At 37.9% G+C, this 21,401-nt stretch overlaps 1 protein-coding gene across 1 annotated transcript in view; it reads right to left on the reverse strand.

Annotated features, from left to right (window-relative positions):
• The window catches only part of ASXL2 (ASXL transcriptional regulator 2), a 132,004-nt gene that overhangs the window by 8,742 nt on the left and 101,861 nt on the right, over positions 1–21,401 (reverse strand). The window contains exons 7-11 of the mRNA XM_021697394.1: positions 17,567–17,693; positions 16,632–16,775; positions 7,773–7,936; positions 3,654–3,750; positions 888–993 (exon numbers count right to left, since the gene is read on the reverse strand). Coding sequence (XP_021553069.1) covers positions 888–993; positions 3,654–3,750; positions 7,773–7,936; positions 16,632–16,775; positions 17,567–17,693 — 638 coding nt within the window. The remainder of the gene's footprint in view (positions 1–887; positions 994–3,653; positions 3,751–7,772; positions 7,937–16,631; positions 16,776–17,566; positions 17,694–21,401) is intronic.

The raw sequence follows: 21,401 nt of genomic DNA on the forward strand, positions 1-21,401 counted from the left end.
TTTTTTTAAGACCAACATGGCTCAAACACACAATCCCAAGATCAAGAGTTACACACTCTACTGATTGAGCCGGCCAGGCGTACCCATATGTGAGACTCTTAATCACAATAGGAATCACTTCCTACGTGACCATAAAGGGGATCAATGAACTACTGGGAAATAAGAAAAAGAGCCATTAGTTGTCAAACTGTGGTTACGGAGTGTCCTTAAGGACTGCCATTAGGTATGCAGAAGGCAAGAAGGGAGACAAACCAATAAATCTCTGGATGTTCAATTCTACTTCAAACAATATAGCTCCACTGTCATCTATTTAAATGTCCCCATTAACTTCTTTTCGGATATTTTATTTAAAAAAAAAAAAAAATTTAACGTACATCCCCTTGAGAACAGAGTTTGTATCTTCATTCAGCTATGAAGACCCGCCAGAGTACCTTCCAGAGAGAAGAGGCTGTTTAATGATGCCCTGGGTGTAATGGTCCATATTATGGGATTCCTAGGATTCCTTGGTGATTCTGGATAAATTACCATCTTGTGGGATAATTAACTACTAGAAAAAACGTACTGAACTTCAGCATTCTTATAACTTATAAAATTATTGATAAGAACTATTCAGTCTATTCAAAGAAAGGGATTCCAATTCAAGATAATACATTTTTTTTTTTAATGAAACCATCCCACCCACAATGGTAATGTGTCAAGAGTCAAGGAACCCAATTCTGTGCACGCATGATTCACAAAAAGAAAAAAAATTCTTAGTTAAAAAGAACTGGTGAAATAATAGAAGGAAATTAAGGACTAGAATTTCTGGAGAGGTAGTTAAGATGAAACACGGTGTGAGATATATGTAGGAATTCACATTTGGTTTACAGAACCTGTCTTGGTATTACCTCTGACCATAGTAGCTTTCAAAGAATTGTTCTTTCCATGGCTCTACTTTTTTCTCCTTCTCAATCTCTTGTCGAATTCTCACTTGCATCTCAGGTGTAAACTCACCTGTAATGTACAAAAAAAAAAAAAGATATTCAATAGAAATATGCTGTTTGTAACTTTTAACTATTTGTGAATCATGAAAGTCTCATGCAGGAGTCAGAATACTATCATGTGAAAGTAAGAGAAATTTCCCACAATTCCTCACTGGAAAGGAGCCCCTGGAAGCCACTGGGGGACATACAATGCTTGCACACCACTGCATGCAGTTTCCAGTACTCAGCTGAGGCCACCTGTGCCTTTTCTCTGGGCTCTCCTGTAGCACCTCCCTCCTGCACCAAACATCATATTCCCCACAGATTTCTTTTATCACTAACCTTGAATTTGTCATTTCTTTCCCACTGCAAAAAGAGTCACGTGGTTTCAGTAAATAATGCCACTGGGCATTTTGTTATTTTAAAGTTCTGTTTCTCTCAGGCAACTTGTTATTTTGTGCCTTTTATCTCTAACTGCATAATGAACAGCTGTGACCTGTGATCCTGCTTATAGGCAGTTGAGGTTCCAGTAAAACCATAGGGAGTTATTTGGGAGTCATCAGTTTTCTAACTGCTCCAGAAATTGTACCACTCTAGTGCCTTGGCAATAAAGTGCTCAACATGCCAATGACCGCACTGCTCTGAAAATGACATTTATTTGCATATATCACCAAGCACTTCAATCCCTCCCACTCCAACAGCAGAGGACAGCTGAATGTGCTGGGTAGGCCATCTTCAAACTGCGGCTCAGAAAGGTTGCTCTCTTTTATACTCTAATACCCAGGACATCAAGGAAAAAGAGGTAGAAATGGTAGACTTCAAGTTTAGGTCTCTTTGGGATAAGAGGATAGGAAGGAAAAGTGTTCCAGGACACAGTCCTGGGCATAAGAGTAGGAAAAGAGGACTCTGGGGGCGCCTGGGTGGCTCAGTCGTTAAGCATCTGCCTTCGGCTCAGGTCATGATCCCAGGCTCCTGGGATCGAGCCCCGCGTCGGGCTCCCTGCTCCGCGGGGAGCCTGCTTCTCCCTCTCCCACTCCCCCTGCTTGTGTTCCTGCTCTCGCTGTCTCTGTCTCTGTCAAATAAATAAATAAAATCTTAAAAAAAAAAAAAAAAGGAAAAGAGGACTCTGCCTGTCAGAGTCCAACCCATAACTACGTTTTCATTGAGTCTACTGTGCACGAGAGAATGAGGAATAAAAAGTATTGAATTCTGTTCACATGTGTACAGTGCTCAAAGTTTTTGCTGCTTATAAAATAAATGACTAGGTATAGCAGTGACTGCTTATATGCAAAAAAAAAGAAAGAAAAAGAAAGAAAAGTAACACTGATAATGACCAAGGTATCACTGATGATAATACCTATTTTAAAAAACCGGGTGGTGGGGGAACCAGGCGGGCGAGCGCCTGGGTGGCTCAGTCGTAACAGTCCCGATTTTGGCTCAGGGCATGATCTCAGCGTCCAGAGATTAAGCCCTGCTTCCAGCTCTGCACTGGGCATGAGCCTGCTTAAGATTCTCTCTCTCCCTCTGCCCCCCACCCCCTTGCCACAGTTTGCTCTCTCTTTCTCTCAAAAACAAAAAAATGGGGAGTTGGGCGGGGCATAAATCCTTTATCAAATTACTTTTTTTTTTTTTTTAAAGATTTTATTTATTTATTTGAGACAGAGAGAGAGCTAGAGAGCACAAGCAGGGGGAGCGGCAGGCAGGCAGAGGGAGAGGGAGAAGCAGGCTCTCCGCTGAGCAAGGAGCCTGATGCAGGGCTCGATCTCAGGACCCTGGGATCATGACCTGAGCTGAAGGCAGCTGCTTAACCGACTGAGCCACCCAGGCACCCCTTATCAAATTATTCTTAAAGAAAGGTAATAGTAATGCATATGTTTTAAAGTGCTTGTGTGATTGCAGCTCTTTCAGAAAAAAAAAAAAAAGTGGTCTCTGCTCAAGGAAATCTTTGATAGGACCAGAGTAATCAGTGAGAGAGCCTTTCTATACAGAATTTGTCCCCCCAAAACAATAAAAAAAAAAAAGCTCAAAACAATAGGAAGGCAAATGTCAACAACTGCAGTGAACAATATAGATATTAATTAGCTGGTCAATTAACTCTAAATGCTAGTGATCTGACAAAATGTCAGCAATGAATAGCATTCCTAATTGCTCTCCTTACAAATGTATTCATAAAAAAAAAATGTATTCATTTTAAAGCTTTTCACAGTTGTTTTAAGCTATGCCTTGGTATAACTTCATATGACCTTTCAAGTGTTAGTTTGTGTTCCATGTGTACTGAAAAACAAACATAAGCGAACACTGTAACTCTAATTCTATACTCTGCTTATTAAAATTTCAATTCCTAGGCATTAACCAAGAATCACTGAATCAAAATTTTGATCAGAATCCGATCACTGATAAAAATATTGAGGAAGAGGGCCTTAAAATCTGTATTTGTTTAGTTTCCCTAAATTGAAAGGTGACTTTGACTTCTTAAAGGAACATTGCTAGACTCCATCTGGAGCCAGACCTGGTTACATAGGCTCCAGACAAAAGTCAGTATAGTGTTTCACACAGGATAGCTAGTTCTACCCTATGGAAACATCTCGTCCTTAGCTCAAAAACTCACTGAGGCATAGAGGTGCCAATCTGCCCTCATAGTAGCTCCAAGTAAATATACAATCTAGGAGGCACATAAGGTTGAACACTTACCTTCTGAGAGTCTTTCCTTCCAGCCTTGGGCTGCTGAAGTGAAGAACTCATTGTTAAGGGCTGAGCCATTTAACTTCATCAGACCATCTGGACCAACCTGGGTCAAAGAATAAGCCAAGAGAAGCTTACAAAGAAAGCCAAATGTGGAATTGAACTTTCTTTCGTTTTAGAGAAGAATGTATATACATTTACTTTTATAGAAACATGACGATATCATACCATGCTGCTTATTATGGATACTACTATTTTATAATAAATCATTTTTTCTAATAAATTTATTTCCTGTTTACCTCTCCTCCTTCTTCTACTTTCAATTCCATTCCCCATTAATTATACTCAAAGAATCATCCGCAAACAAATAAATCTACGTGTAAGAAGTTTTTTCCTGAGAGGTTTATTATTTGTTTTATAAAACTGTGACCAAGCTCCTGACCAAGCTCTGAATCTTATTTTTCTCACATAATACATTGTGCACGTCTCTCCAAGTCAACTGGCATAGTGTTAGCTCCTTTATAATAGCTGCATATTATTTCATTGGATGCATGCACCTTAATTCATTTACCAGTTTCTTAATCATAAACATGAACCTTGTTTCCAGTGTTTTCCCACAATCAACCACACTGCAATATTAGCATTCTGGCAAAGATGAATATACTAGGGCTTTTACTTCTGTGGAATAAGTTCTAAAAGCAAAGAAATATCTGTGTCTGTAACAAGGTATTGTTAGATTATTTTCCAAAAAGACTACAACAATTCATATTTCTACCCAAAATATATGAGTGTACTCTTTATCCTGTGAACAATATTTGTTAACTAAATTATTTAATTTTTGCCAGTCTAAAGGGTTTGAAATGTAAAAATTTCCTTTATCTTGACTATTGGAGTTTTGTTCAACTTTTTGCATGTTTATTAAATATTCAGATTTATCACCTTGTGAAATTCTTATCATTTTGCATATTTTTCTATAAGGCTGCTTATTTTTATTATCAATTTGTGAGAATCCTTTACATATTATTCATAGTAAAACTGTAACATACACTAAAAAATCTCCCCTAATTTATCTGCCCACTGACTTGATTTGTGATGTCTTGCCAAAAGGTTTTAAGATTCTATTAGAGATTCTGATTTCCTATCTTGGTTTAGAACCATAAATCTTATATAAGGACATAAAACACAAGATCTGAAAAAAATTTAGACAGAAAAGCTTAATAAAATTGACATTCTCCCCATAGTTAACATCTACATTCCAACCAGAACCCCATGCAGATTTTTCATTAACAAAACGATTTTGTATTTTTTTAACAAAATGATTTTACAGTTCATAAGGAAAAAATAAGAAAAATCGCCTTTCCAATTATTAAACATATCACATACAAAGCCACTGCAGTCAAAACAATTATTACTAACATTAGAAGGAATGAAGAAATGAGTGGAAAAGCGGAGTGTACGTATAAACACATACTGCATGTAAGTGCATAGAATATATAACGAAGATGGTATTTCAAATTGTGAGAAAAAGATGGTTATATTAAATATGTAGGGGTTAAACAACTGGCTATCTATTATTAAGTAGAAAATAAAGTTGAAGCCCAATTTCAGAGCAATACAAAAAAAAATTCTAGGTGTATTAAAAACTTAAATGTAACCTTTAAGTCAAAAACAATTTTCTGAAGAAAATTTAAGTAACTACTGGGACATCCTAGGGATTGAGGAACGCTTCTCAACCAACTTCACTTTCTACATCTATCTGGGCCCACGTTATCTGCCCCCCCAGCTCTAGGGCAGAAATTGGTGAACTATTTCTGCCAAAGGAGAGATTGCAATTATTTTAGGCTTTGAAGGCCACAGGGACTCTGTGGCAACTACATCTAACTCTGCCATGGCCGCATGAACATAGCTGTATACCATATGGAACCCAATGAAGGTGGATATATGTCGATAAAGCTTTATTTACAAAAACAGGCAAGTGGGCTGAAACTGGCCCAAGTTTGCTGACTGCCGATTTGTACTCTAGAGAGTTGGCAGAGGGTAATGGTCTTCCCTATCAGAACAGGTTATCCAACCTAAGCTTGAATAGTCCAGTGATGAGTAAGTTACTCCATCACAAGTCAATCCATTTTAACAGCTGTAGCTGTCAAAAAAAAAAAAATGTTATTTTAACTTCACATCTGCTTTTTGGAGAAACAAAAAAGTTTATCTCTTTCATATGACAGACCTTTAAATATATCTAGAGAGATGCTTTAATCCACTCCCCTCCTGTTTTCTTTTCTCTGGTCTAAATTATTTTTACTTCATGGCTGGGCAATCCATACAATGAAATATGGTTTTCAGTGTTTCGTCCTAGTAATAACCAGGATTCTATATAAACACTCTAAATTGCATCTGACAGTGAAGTTGATTCAAGCTCCATACTTCTATACGTTAAGGACATTATTTCTCAGGTTACTGTGTTCTCACCATACTCAAAAAAGGCCAAGTAACTTCCTATTAAGAATTCTCCACACAACTGCACTCCATGGGAAATTGAACAGATAACTTACAAGGTCCCTTTTCATTCTAAAATTTTATGTGGCAATCCTTCTCCAGAGAGAGGATAAGGGCCATTAGTCAAAAGACAGTTCTAAGAAACCTGCACTAGAGTTCTAGAGATAGGCCTTCAGTTAGGTCCTATCTTATTCCCAACCTAATAACCTGAGCTGTTAAAAAAGACGAGAGCAATCCCCAATGAGAAGTTCTTTAAAAACTCTGCAGAAACATTAGCCTCCTAACTTGTTCGAACCAAAAGGTAGGCATCCCCAAAACTGTAATTTCCCCAAGAAGTTTTAAGAAGGGAAAAGCAGTAGTGGGGAAGGATCAGCTTTACTTACTTCTTTGCCCTATGGCTGGTAGCGTACCTGACTTACTTCTGGAAATGGAATCTGGCCTGCTTTCCCATGTGCTAATTTACATCATTATGCGATTGAAACTAGTATCAACACAGTTTAATAGATAATTTTCAGAATTAGAAATATTTTGTTTTGACACAGTCAATTAGCTAGGATGATGTGTAACTTACTTACTCTCCTTTAATCTCTTACCACAAACCAGGGTATAAATCTAGTTTTCTTACTGTAAACTAGGGAAAATACCTCTCATCTTGTTTTTATAATGATTGGGAAAAAAGGGGAGGGCTATCAGATTACTTAAGAACACAGTATGTGTTTGGAAATAATAATGAATAAAAAACCCCTCAGAATTGAATAAACCTTAAAAATCATAATGGTCCTATCTTCCTTTTGTAGAGGAGGAAAGAGATGATCAGAAGGGGGAGTGACTTGTTAGTCACTCTTTCCTGGATAAAAGCCTAAGTCTCAGATCTTGACCTTATTCCTGACCAACCAAAATCTCTCCGGTCCCTACCTAGACTTTCCCAAACTTTTGGAATTTCTTCTAGCTATCTTTTTTTTAAGAGTGTAATTTATTGGGTTTTTAAAGTTCTTTATTATGAAAACAATAAATGTTTTTGTTTTTTAAAAATCTCACAAAAGGGGTGCCTGGGTGGCTCAGTCGTTAAGCGACTGCTGCCTTCGGCTCAGGTCATGATCCCAGGGCCCTGGGATCGAGCCCACATTGGGCTCCTGGCTCGGCAGGAAGCCTGCTACTCCCTCTCCCACTCCCCCTGCTTGTGTTCCTGCTCTCGCTATCTCTCTCTCTGTCAAATAAATAAATAAAACCTTAAAAAAAAAAAAATCTAACAAAAGAATGAAAATAATTAACATTCATTCTCCCTTCAAAAAATCCATTAAAAAATCCCTGTTAAATATCTTAAACAAGACAACTCTTCCTCCTGGACTGTATTCAATGAATACCTTACCTTCTAATATGATAGCTACACAAATTTTATTCCATAATCTTGATATTCTGATAAGAGTTTTTTCCTTTTCTAAGACTTACAGGGCAAAACTATTAAGAACACTTACATAAAAATATTCTTATTTCTTGTCTTAGTACCTTTGATACCACTTCTTTACAAGTATATATAAAAAGCTATTTAAAAAGTTTTAAGGAATGTTAAAGGGGATGAGTGAAGAAAGCCTCAGAAGGTTTTTAAAAAACTGCTTATGCTTGAAAATAACGCACCTGTCGATCCACCTCTGGAAGGAGTAAAAGCAGTCGCTGTTGGCAATCTCCAGGAAGGACTGAAAAGGTGTGCTTGTTGATCAGTGCTCGTAGATTTGTATTAACCAGAATGGAGTCTGGTGTCTCAACATCAATTTCAGCACATTTAGTCCTTTTCATTTGCCCTACAAAAATAGGGGAAAAGAATCATTTGGGCCTCCTTTACATTCTTGTTTCTATCTAAAGTATAGCTTACTCTGCAGTGCAAAAAAAAAGCACAGTTGTAACTACTTTAAATATCAGACTGTGAAGAAGGAAACACCTAAAGGTTTTAGAAATTTCTTCGAAGACTAATAAAAGCAAGGCATGACACATACACAAAATGATCCAAAAAATCCAGAAAAATTCAAATCTATATATATATATCATACTGAGATCCTTTTTCCTTTGCCATCAAAACTTTTTCATTAATTTTAATTTTGATTACCTAAAAATGTTGTAAATGAATACCTTAGTGGTTTCAAGAAACTTAGTCACAATCTACAGTCTTTCAAATGACTGACAAACTTGAGTACACAGTCTTCAAATGTAAATAACAAAAAATATTATAAACAAGACTAACTTGCCAAAAATATTTGCAAATCATGACAAAACTTTACGATTTTTCATATTAAAAGTGCATCTAGGGGCGCCTAGGTGGCTTAGTCGGTTAAGCGACTGCGTTCAGCTCAAGTCATGACCTCAAGGTCCTGAGATAGAGCCCCGCATGGGCTTCCTGCTCAGCGGGGATTCTGCTTCTCCTTCTCCCTCTGTGCCTCCGTACCCTCCCCACCGCTTGTGCACTCTCTCTCTCTCAAATAAAACCTTTTAAAATAAATAAATGTGATCTATATGGGGTGCCTGGCTGACTCAGTTGGTAGAACATGCGACTCTTGATCTCAGGGTCATGAGTTCAAGCCCCATACTGAGAGAAGAGCTTACTTTAAATTAATAAACAGATCGGTAGATGGATATTTTTTAAAAATTTTAAGTGCATCTATAAATCAGTATGAAAAAGAAGTATCACCATGAGAAAAATGAGCACAGGGAATTATAGGTAATTCACAGCTGACTAACCATAAGCAGATGCTACGGTATTAGTATTTTTTAAATGCCAGTTAAACCAATGAACATTTTTTTGTCTATCAAAATGGCAAATACTGCAGTACGGTGATGAGACTACACATAGAAAAAGCAAAGACAACTGTCAAATAGTGCTGATGGGTCTAATCTTACTGGAAGAAAATTTGATAACATACTGCAAAATTTAATGTGCATAAGAATCTAAGACCCAGAAATCTTACAGTTAGAAATACATGCACAAAGCTACACATCTTGAATATGGATAACCTCTGTTCCTGGCTGAAGGTGAAGCAAAAGTAATCTCTCTTAAGAGGAAAGGAATTCCCTTAAGTTAGGCCCATAGGATTCCTCCAAATTAAAATCCAGCACTATCTCACAGACTACCCTGACAAACCAGCAGACATGCTACTTATGACAGAGTAAATAGAAACCAAAAATAAAAGGTTTAGACCTAAAAGTACTACTATCACTGAAACTGTCACAGATAAAATACAGAACAGCGCTGCATAAAATGATTAAAGAATGTGATTGTAAAGATGGGGATAAAATAATCAGGAATGAACACAATCAGGTCTCAGTAAATTTCATATAATGATCAATAATAGCAGCAGCAAACATTTCTATAAGGCTTCATTAGTGCCAGGCACTATTCTAAACATTGACATGTGTTAATTCACTTATTTTTCAAATAACCCTATGAAGTAAGACACTATTATTGTACATTTCACAGATGAAGAAAATGAGGCCCAGACTTGGTAAGAAACTGGCCCAAAATTGTACTATTAAGTTACAGTGCAGGAATTCAAACCCAGAGCTGTGGCTTCAGAGTCTGTTATCACTATATAGGGCTATAGGCAGAGCTATCATAAAGTGCACGATCTCTATTAGGTATTTAAGTTAAAAGTTCAAAACAGAAACATAAAATATATATATTTTTTCTAAAGACCTTATTTTTAATTAATCTCTACACCCACTGGGGGGCTTGAAGCCACAACCATGAAATCAAGAATCACATGTTCTACAACTGATCCAGCCAGGTGCCCCAAAATCCCAATATGTATCTTTAAATTTTTTATTTAAATTCAATTTAATTAACCTATACTGTATCATTAGTTTTAGAGGCAGAATTTAGTAATTCATCAGTTGCCTACAATACCCAATGCTCATTAAATCAAGTGCCCTCCTTAATGCCCATCACGCAATTACCTCCCCTCCAGCAACCCTCAGTTTGTTTCCTAGAGTTAAGAGTCTCTTATGGTTTGCCTCCCTCTCTGTTTTCGTCTTATTTTTCCTTCCCTTCCCCTATGTTCATCTGTTTTGTTTCTTAAATTCCACATGAGTGAAATCTTACGGTATTTGTCTTTCTCTGACTGACTTATTTCATTTAGCACAATACCCTCCAGTTCCATCCACGTCGTTGCAAATGGCAAGATCTCATTCCTTTTGATGGCTGCATAATATTCCACTGTATATATATACCACATCTTCTTTATCCATTCATCTGTCGATGGACATCTGGGCTCTTAACATAGTTTGGCTATTGCTGCTATAAACATTGGGGTGCAGGTGCCCCTTTGGATCACTACATTTGTATTTTGGGGGTAAATACAATTTAGTAGTAGTAGTGCAATTGCTGGGTTGCAGAGAGCTCTATTTTCAACTTTTTGAGGAACCTCCATACTGTTTTCCAGAGTGGCTGCATCAGCTTGCATTCCCACCAACAGTGTAAGAGGGCTCCCCTTTCTCCACATCCTCACCAACATCTGTCGTTTCCTGAGTGGTTAATTTTAGCCATTCTGACAGGTGTGAGGTGGTATCTCATTGTGCTTTTGATTTGTATTTCCCTGATGCCGAGTGATGTTAAGCAATTTTTTTCATGTGTCTGTTGGCCATCTGTAGGTCTTCTGCCCACTTCTTGACTGGATTTTTTTGGTTTTCTTGGGTGTTGAGTTTGGTAAGTTCTTTATAGAATTTTGGATACTAGACCTTTATCTGATAAGACATTTGCAAATATCTTTTCCCATTCCATAGGTTGCCTTTTAGTTTTGTCGACGGTTTCCTTTACCATGCAAAACCTTTTATCTTGATGAAGTCCCAATAGTTCATTTTCGCTTTTGTTTCTCTTGCCTTTGGAGACGTGTCTAGCAAGAAGCTGCTGCAGCCGAGGTTAAAGAGGTTGCTCCTGTGATCTCTAGGATTTTGGTGGATTCAGATTCCTGTCTCACATTCAGGTCTTTCAACCATTTTGAGTTTACTTTTGTGTATGGTGTAAGAAAGTGGTCCACTTTCATTCTTCTGCATATACCTGTCAAATTTTCCCAAAAATTCCTATATATTTTAAGAAAAATTTTAAGACTTCAAAGTAACTCCTGGGATAAAGGAAAAATCACAATAAAATATTTTAAAACTTCTCAAATTGAATTATTACTTTTTAAGATTTATATATTTGACAGAGAGATAGCAAGAGAGGGAACACAAGCAGGAGGACGGGCAGAGGGAGAGGGAGAAGGAGGCTCCCCGCTGAGCAAGGAGCCCGACGTGGGGCTCAATCCCAGGAACCTGGGATCATGACCTGAGCTGAAGGCAGACCCTTAACGACGGAGCCACCAAGGCACCCCCAATTGAATGATACTAAAAAAGCATTTGAGAGATGAAGGTAAATGTCCCCCAAACTGAAATAGTACCAAAATATATAAAATGAAAAGTAAAGGTTTCAACATTCAAACCCTGGCTTCCTACCAAAGATGACATTTTGGGGCACCTGGGTGGCTCAGTCGTTAACCATCTGCCTTCAGCTCAGGTCATGATCCCAGGGTCCTGGGAGCAAGCCCCGCATCGGCCTCCCCGCTCCGCGAGAAGCCTGCTTCTCCCTCTCCTACTCCCCCTGCTTGTGTTCCCTCTCTCGCTGTATCTATCTCTGTCAAATGAATAAATAAAATCTTTTAAAAAAAGTGACATTTTTAATTTGAATAAATGAAATAACAATAGACATGCCAATTGTATTTTGTCTTTTGTTTCACTGAGTATCTTGGACTACTTTCCAAACTATCACCTACAAAGCTACCTCTTTCTTTTTAAAAAGCTGTACCATGGGGCGCCTGGCTGGCTCAGTCGTTAAGCGTCTGCCTTCGGCTCAGGTCATGGTCCCAGGGTCCTGGGATCAAGCCCCGCATCGGGCTCCCTGCTCAGCGGGAAGCCTGCTTCTCCCTCTCCCACTCCCCCTGCTTGTGTTCCCTCTCTCTCTCTGTCAAATAAATAAATAAAATCTTTAAAAAAATAAAAAATAAAAAGCTGTACCTTATTCCAACATATGTACCATGATTCATTTAATCAGACACCCACCCGTAAGTGGTTACTATGTTTTGGTTTGCATAAACAATGTTGCAATGGCTCCAGGGACTGAGAGCAGCATCATAGTTCTGCTCTCCCATATGACTGATGAAACGATAGTGTCAGCATTCCCTGAATAGTTTTCACTATTTGTGCATTCATTTTGTACCTTTACACTGGAGTCAAACTTCAGTTAAAATTTTAAAAAAATAAATTTTTTTAAAGTAAGCTCTACGCCCAATGTGGTGCTTGAACTCATGATCCGGAGATCAAGAGTTGCACGCTCCACCAACTGAGCCAGCCAGGTGCCCCATTAAAATTTTAACTTAACTCCGTAAGAGAGACCGAGAAATAGTTGTGAATTATTCTGATCTATTATTGATCAAATAGTGACAGAGGATATTTTTATGTGCCTCACACAAACTGGTTCATTTCTAGAATTTAAAGTTTAAGTCCTCTAATTTTGGTAAAGTTGACTTTATTTATTTTTATTTATTTTATTTTATTTTTTGTTTTATTTTTTTGTTTTATGTATTTTATGTTTTTATTTTTATTTTTTTATTTTATTTTTTGTTTTATTTATTTATTTTATTTGTTTTATTTTTCCCACTTTAGGTATTCTATCATATTATACTTAAAATCTGAGCTATGTTTTTTTTTTTAATTGAATCTGGGATGTAAAACTGTATGATACACCCTATTTTACTACAGTTAAAACAAATTATACCAATGTAAACTAAAAAAGATTTCAGGTGAATTATCTAATTTAATTTTACATTTGTTTTACACAAAATGTACAGATTCTTCCACACATTTAAAAAATACTCATTGTGAGGGTGCCTGGATGGCTCAGTTAAGCGTCCAACTCATGATTTTGGCTTAGGTCATGATCTCAAGGATTGTGGGATCAAGCCCTGATTTGGGCTCTGAGCTCAGTGGAGAGTCGGCTTGAGATTCTCTCTCTCTTCCTCTGCCCCTCCTCCTCGCACGGGCACGTGCTCCCTCCCTCCCTCTCTGAAATAAATAAATATTTTTAAGAATATATAAATAAATAAATAAATAAATAAAATTTAAAAAAGAATTCTTGGAGTCTGGGGGTGCCTGGCTGGCTCAGTCAGTGGAGCATGCAACTCTAAATCTTGGGGTTGTGCGTTCAAGCCCACGTTGGGTGTAGAGATTGCTTAAAAATAAAAATCTTTAAAAAAAAAAAAAAGGAAAGGAGGGCGCCTGGGTGGCTCAGTTGGTTAAGCGGCTGCCTTTGGCTCAGGTCATGATCCTGGAGTCCCAGGATCGAGTCCCGCATCGGGCTCCCTGCTCGGCAGGGAGTCTGCTTCTCCCTCTGACCCTCCTCCCTCTGATGCTCTCTGTCTCTCATTCTCTCTCAGATAAATAAATAAAATCTTTAAAAAAAAAAAAGGAAAGGAAAGGAAAAAGAATTCTTGAAATCCAACACTTGCCTTTCTGGGATTGATTTAAATTTTAATTATAGTGCTTTTTGGAAAATTATGCTACATGATGGAGATGTAGAAGCATTTCCAGTCCTGCAGGAGCTGTGGCTCAGATGTCCTGGCACCTGCAGAGAGCAGAACCTATCTAATTTGTTCCTGCTACCCAAGAAGACGCTTAAGTGAGTTGTAAGGCAGGAGGGGAAATGACTTAAAGATTACCAGGCACAATATAAGCAATAAAATGTAAAAACCTAATCTACAAGTTGCTGGGGGTGCCAGCTTCTTTGCCTCATTGTCCTCCTTGTGCATTTTTCTTAGAGGCAATATCTGCCATAAACTGAGCATACCCTTTCATCATCAATTCCACTGCCCAAGATTAAAAATATTCATAAATTACATAAACACTTATAAAAGGTATACTAATATGCCAAACCCAGAGCTCGATTCTCATGACACTGAGGATCATGACCTGAGCTGAAATTGAGAGTCAGATGCTTAACTTGACTAAGCCACCAGGCAGCTATCTTACTTACTTTTTAATAAGTAATTTTGTAAAATCAAAAAACAAAAAAATAAAGCAGTCTGAAAATATTATTAATTCTGTTCTCACACTTAATAGTTTGGAAGTGTCTGGAACATATAAATGGGTACAGAATAACTAATCCTTGGGGCACCTGGGTGGCTCAGTCATTAAGCGTCTGCCTTCGGCTCGGGTCATGATCCCAGGGTCCTGGGATCGAGCCCCACATCCGGCTCCCTGCTCCGCGGGAAGCCTACTTCTCCCTCTCCCACTCCCCCCTGCTTGTGTTCCCTCTCTCGCTCTCTCTCTCTCTGTCAAATAAATAAATAAAATCTTTAAAAAATTTAAAAAATTTTAAAAATCTTTCGAATTTTGTCAGCATTGCTGCACATCTTTTAACTTCTATTCTGCTGCTGAGATGTTTACCATCCCAATTCTTACAACTTTTTTTTTTAAGATTTTATTTATTTATTTGACAGAGAGAGAGCACAAGCAGGAAGCGTGGCAAGCAGAGGGAGAAGCAGGCTCCTCCCTGAGCAAGGAGCCCAATGTGGGACTCAATCCCAGGACCCTGGGATTATGACCTGAGCCGAAGGCAGACACTTAACTGACTGAGCCACCTAGGTGTCCCCAATTCTTACATCTTTGTATATGAAGTATTTTCTTTCTCCTTGGTTGCTTTTTTGGAACCTTCTCACTATCCTGGATGTTTTGAAATTTCAAAAAATGTGCCTTGGAATTGGTTTCTTTTTATTCATGTTTCTTGACACCAACTATGAACTTTCATCTTTGGAATCTGTGGCTTTCAATTCTCTGGAATTTTCTTCTATTATTTCTCTTATTATCTTAACCCCCCTTTCAATTTCTGTTCTTTCTGATGGTTCTACTAGTTTATTTATTTTTTTTAAAAGATCTTATTTGTCAGAGAGAGAGAGAGAGACAGAGAGAGCACAAGCAGGGGGAGCAGCAGGCAGAGGGAGAAGCAGGCTCCCCGCTGAGCAACAAGCCCAGTGCAGGACTCCATCCCAGGACCCTGGGATCATGACCTGAGCTGAAGGCAGATGCTTAACGACTGAGCCACCCAGGTGCCCCATCTATTATTATTTTTTATTTCGGCTACCTTATTATTTAATACCCTGGAACTCTTTATTTTTTGATTTTTAAAATAGCAGTCTGTTCTTTCATAGATGCCATGTCATCTTTTATACCTTTCTGTGGATATTACAGTTTTTAAAGTTATTTATTTTAAATCTTCCTGAATTGTCTGTTTCTTCTGTATTTCAGATTCTGTGTCTCATAATGGAGCTCTTCTTCAGAGGTGATCATGAATAATCACAATGAAAAGGCATTAAAAAGGCTGTCTCGAAATTTTGGGTGCGTAGGTGGGTCTTATAGACTGGTGAGCATCACAGAAGTATGACCAAGACAATTTCTATTTAGTTGGGAATCTGTAAATTAGCCTGCAGATTTTCTTCTGAGGCTATTCAATTTCTCTCGTTTTTGTTTTTTTTTTTTAAGATTTTATGCATTTATCTGACAGAGAGAGACACAGCGAGAGAGGGAACACAAGCAGGGGGAGTGGGAGAGGGAGAAGCAGGCTTCCTGCCGAGCGGGGAGCCTGATGTGGGGCTCAATCCCAGAACCCTGGGACCATGACCTGAGCCGAAGGCAGATGCTTAACGACTGAGCCACCCAGGCGCCCCAAGTCTATTCAATTTCTTTAGGCACCAACCCACCCATCTCCTGCTGGAACATTGGTGGGGCTGGGAGGAAGAAGTTGTGGTGACAGAAATATGCCTTACTACTAGCATTCTGGAAGTCAAGAAGAAGGATCACTATTAGTATTTATATTTTTCTTGATTTCCCTGATTTCAGTACACTGCCTCATTATCTGCCATCAGCCATAAGTGGTATCTCTGAGTTTGAAGTCCGTACGTAATTTCACCTCAAAAATAAACCACCTATTTCTTGCTAGAGTGAGGCATCAAACTGCTTCTTATTAACTTCCAAAAAAGTTCTTCTTTTCAACCCTAGGCTTCACCCTTCCCCACTACAATACATGATGTCTGCTATTCTTGATTCTTTCTGGTGTTCTGCAGCCCTAGCTGGCTTGCTTATTATTGGCATCTGTTGCTCAGCATCCAGTTTTCATCAAAATTTCTTGACACTGCTTGCCCATCTGTTGTCTTCCTTGTTTTTTTCACCCTTATGGATCTAATCTTTTGGATTTCCATATTCCCATCTTAGTGGGATTTCAGAGGGAGCAGGAAAAAAGGGTCAGTTTGGCATGTTTCATTATGAGTCCTTTTACTTTTCCGTACACAGAAATAAGACATAAATAATGCTGGACAAAACAACCTGTTGTCAGAAAAAGAACGAAACCACAAAACAGCTGATGAATTTCAAACACAGAGTTGACAAATTAAGATGCAGAACCAAAGTCTTTATAAATTAACTTACTTGTGTGGAGCCTGTCAGACCTCTGGAATGACTTCTTCCCCAAGCCCAGCAAGGGATTTTCCACTTGAACTGAACAAGAATAACTAGAGTTTGAGTTTTGAGGGCTGCTTGACTGCCCATCAGATGGCTTTCCTTCCCATATTGCTAAGAGAAAAAATATATATCAAAGACTGGTGACACTGAGGTTATAGATAGAAATCAATCAATTAAATCATTCAACACAAACTAAAAGGAGTTACGTATGATGCAATGTGACCCTGCAAATGCGTTTTGAGTCTGCAAATTCAGAGTTAAAAAGTAAAATAAAATCACTTCCTTCTCCCCAGCACATTATTTGCTTCTGGTGGTAAATTTCCTTCCTAACAAAAATGCGAAGTTCTGCAAGATACCATTTAAATTTGGCAGGCCTATATAATCAGCTAGTATCAAAATGAATTGTGTGATAAAATACAAAGCCTGTTTCTAATCTGGGTTAGATGAAAAACAAAACAAAACAAACAACAACATCAAAAATCCAAAGGCTGTGTTTATATCCAATGGAAACTCAAATGTAGCCTATGTTCTTAGGAAAACTTATCTTTAAAGGAGAAAACTGGTGAAGAGTTTAGTCTGAGTGTCTTGGCAACATCAGCTTTGTAAGGTCACTGATTAGAGGCGTCCAAATATTACTAGGTTAGACGTCTTGAAAGTCAGTCATTGATTCCATTCTAACATGCAAATCTCGCCGATTTATTTTTTCATAACTATGTGATGGATGATTCTGCATAAATTTTCCCATTTATCCTGAAAAGATTTATACTGATGATCTGGCAGTAATAGACTACGTAAATAAACCCAGTAATTACAAAATAAATGATAAGGTATACAAATTAGAAAAACAGCATAAAAATTCTGGAAAAAGAAATTTCCATTGAAAAGACCCCAAGTCTGCCTACCAGGTTTGGCAGGTAGAGAGTCACTGGTTGCTTTGACAGTCTTCAGAGAGAGAGGCTGGTTGGAGGAGATGGACATGCTCGGCCTGCACTGCTGTTGCTGCTTCTTCTGCTGTTGCTGTTTTAGAGCCTATAAAAAGAAAACTGACTATAAGCAACAAAATAACATCATTTTTTAGTAATTAGTAACAGGAAGTGAATGACCGCTTTTTAAGTGGTGAGAAGCATGATGACCATCCCATTTCTTTGAAAGCTATCAAAGTAAACAAAAATTTAAATGAAACCAATTAAATACAAGGCCAAAATGATACTTAAGAGTCTGCATATTTTTGGGCAGTATTACTCTTGTGTATAGATGTGAGAATCAGTCACAAACATTTTTAGAACTTAAAAATCACCAGTAAGGCATGGACTTCCCATACTTGTAGCAGCAGAAACTTAGAGGTTTCTAATCATTTCTGGAAATAAAATTCTAAGCCCTTGACCAAACAGAGTCCCATTTGCATTGGCTCTATGTAGAAATATAAATATTTAGCTTACGTCTATTTCAGAGATGATACATTCGAACAATTGGTGTTAAATAACTATTTGATTCTGATCTCCTATAAGAGCAGTAAGATTTGGCCCAATGACCAAATCCTCAGTAATTTACAGCAACACAGTAAATAGAAGGGAAAGAAAGTTACAAAACACTGGTTCTAAGAATAGTATAATTTCTTCTGGCTATTTCAGCATATTTTTATTTCTATAATGTTCCTAGTTCATAGAATACACTAAACTATTTAGAATGAATAAGATGACAACTTCCCAGAGTTTAGTCATGAAAATATATGAAGGCACCTTTTTCTTTTTTTAAGATTTTATTTATTTATTTGACAGAGAGAGAGAGAGAGAGTGGCAGGCAGAGGGAGAGGGAGAAGCAGGCTTCCCACTGAGCAGGGAGCCCAATGTGGGGCTCAATCCCAGGACGCTAGGATCATGACCTGAGCCCAAGGCAGCCGCTTAACCGACTGAACCACAGGGGCGCCCCTGAAGGCAACTTTTTAACTCAAGGTTTTTAAAAAAAAAAAAAGACACAGAAACTAAGAAAGTAAAGCTACATTTCAGGAGAAGGTTGGACATCTATGACCTTGCTAAATTGCCAATTTAAGCTTTAACCATCAAGACTATCATGCAAAAAAGTGTGAAATAACTGGCTACTTGGTTCCCATTGCCTCTTTTTTTTTTTTTTTTTTTTTTTTTTTTAAATATTTTTATTTATTTATTTGAGACAGAGAGAATGAGAGAGAGAGAGCACATGAGAGGGGGGAGGGTCAGAGGGAGAAGCAGGCCCCCTGCAGAGCAGGGAGCCCGATGTGGGACTCGATCCCGGGACTCCAGGATCATGACCCGAGCCGAAGGCAGTCGCCCAACCAACTGAGCCACCCAGGCGCCCTCCCATTGCCTCTTCACCCTCATCTCTGGCTATGTTATATAGGCATGGTGCAACAACTGATCTTGACCTAAGCTGCCAAAGGAAAAAATGAACTGAGTGAGTCAGGGACCTAACTTACATTCACCTACATTTTTAACAGCCAAGGCAGGAGCACAATGTATAAAAAATTGTCAGTGTTGTCTGATCACTGATACAGCTTATCTCTCATTCTCTGCAATCAGAACATAAAATCCTGGGTGGCAGCCACTGGGTCTTTCCTTGTCACAATATCCAGATCATTCTAGGTTAATCCAAAATTTAATAGAACCATTTGCTCTCATCTATTCCTGCTGTGATGGTGTAAATTCAGACACATGATAGAAACAGTAACTTATAGCCTCTCTATTTAAGAACTGTACTCAGTTTTTTCCTCCCTCAGTAGTTTACGAACTCTGTTCCTAATTCTATTTTAAAATAAAAAAAAACAACAACAACCTTCATTGTTGTAAAGGATAACTTATATTGAAGTAATTTTTCTCACCTAACACTATAAAAAACATACATTGGAGGCAAGGTCTTACTTTACATACCAACAACCTAACTTACATACTTTTCCATACTGGTATTCTTTAAAGAAAATACATTCGACTCTTGGGATTATAGGAGTATAATACAGGAGTAGTAAACATGTCATGCATTATCTAACAAAGTTTAGGAAAATACATGCGTTGTTCCTGTGGAAGGAAGCATCTTATACTTCTTTTTTTTTTTTTTTTTTTAAAGATTTTATTTATTTATTTGAGAGAGAGAGAATGAGAGAGAGCACATGAGAGTGGGGAGGGTGAGAGGGAGAAGCAGACTCCCTGCTGAGCAGGGAGCCCGATGCGGGACTCGATCCCGGGACTCCAGGATCATGACCTGAGCCGAAGGCAGTCGCTTAACCAGCTGAGCCACCCAGGCGCCCGCATCTTATACTTCTTAAAATCTTTCAAAAAATTAATAAAAATACAACTGCTATGAGATTATCCAGGCACACAGCAATAAATCCTATCAAATTTCTGAAACTCTTTTAATAAAAGTGCTTTTGCTTTAAATACTTCTTTTAATACTTTAAGGCCTAAATAATTTTTAAAATTTCAATTACATAATACATGATTATATCTTTACCATTTAATTCAAACATAAAGTTAAACTCTCTTGACCACCACTCAGTCTTGCCCCTAATCTTCAGAGATAACTACAGTCAATTTATTTTTCCTTATTGAGTTTTTTTTTACGTGTTTCTATTAAAAATATAATATTGTGGGGCGCCTGGGTGGCTCAGTCGTTAAGTGTCTGCCTTTGGCTCAGGTCATGATCCCGGGTCCTGGGATAAAGGCCCACATCGGGCTCCTTGCTCAGCAGGAAGCCTGCTTCTCCCTCTCCCACTCCCCCTGCTTGTGTTCCCTCTCTCACGGTCTCTCTCTGTCAAATAAATAAATAAAATCTTTAAATATATATGTGTATATATATAATATTGTTTTGTAGGTATGTGTTTATTTTTGTCAATGGTATCACGCTCTACATGTTGTAATACAACTTAATTTTAGTGATTCAACATTATAGTGTGGTGATGCTTCCAGGTCAATATACATAAAACAAACACATTACAAACTTCTAATCTTGCATATACAAATGGCATCATTTACGAAGGAATCCCTTAACTGATATATATTTGGTTACTTGCAAGTTTTTCCTATTACAAACTTGAATGCAAATATTTTTCTGTGTGTGTTTGTGTAACTGGTATGGATATTTGTATTTTTCTAATCTAAGTTCCAAAATGTTCAAATGCTTAGTCATGGGGTATGTGCCTTCACAATTTTAATAATCACAAGATTTCTTTCCAAAGTACAATAATTTATATTCCACCAGCAAACTACCAGTAGCCACACACTTGCCAATGCCTGATAAATTAAGTTCTTCAGTTTATACTAATCTGAGGAAAAAAGTAGTCTGTAATGTTCAGTTATTAGTGAATCTGTATTTATTGACCATTTGCATTTCAAAAAAAAAAGTTCTTTGAAAAGCCCAATAACACAGACCAATGGCAAGTAGCACTGGGGACATTATAAGTGAACAACACTGAGGAACGAAAAAGAAACATAAAGGAATGCTACTACAACTTCATGCAAATATTTTTAAAAATCAAAAATGAAATGGACCATTTTCTAAGAGAAATAAATATCCAAAATTAAGAAAAAGATTTTTTCTAAAATTAGTTCAAAAAGCAGGAATCAAATCAGATCAGTAACAGATGAAACTGAAGTGCTGGGCGCCCGGGTGGCTCAGTTGGTTGAGCGACTGCCTTCGGCTCAGGTCATGATCCTGGAGTCCCGGGATCGAGTCCCGCATCGGGCTCCCTGCTCGGCGGGGAGTCTGCTT

Source organism: Neomonachus schauinslandi, chromosome 10 (genome assembly GCF_002201575.2).
Source record: "Neomonachus schauinslandi chromosome 10, ASM220157v2, whole genome shotgun sequence".
NCBI classification, from domain to species: domain Eukaryota; kingdom Metazoa; phylum Chordata; class Mammalia; order Carnivora; family Phocidae; genus Neomonachus; species Neomonachus schauinslandi.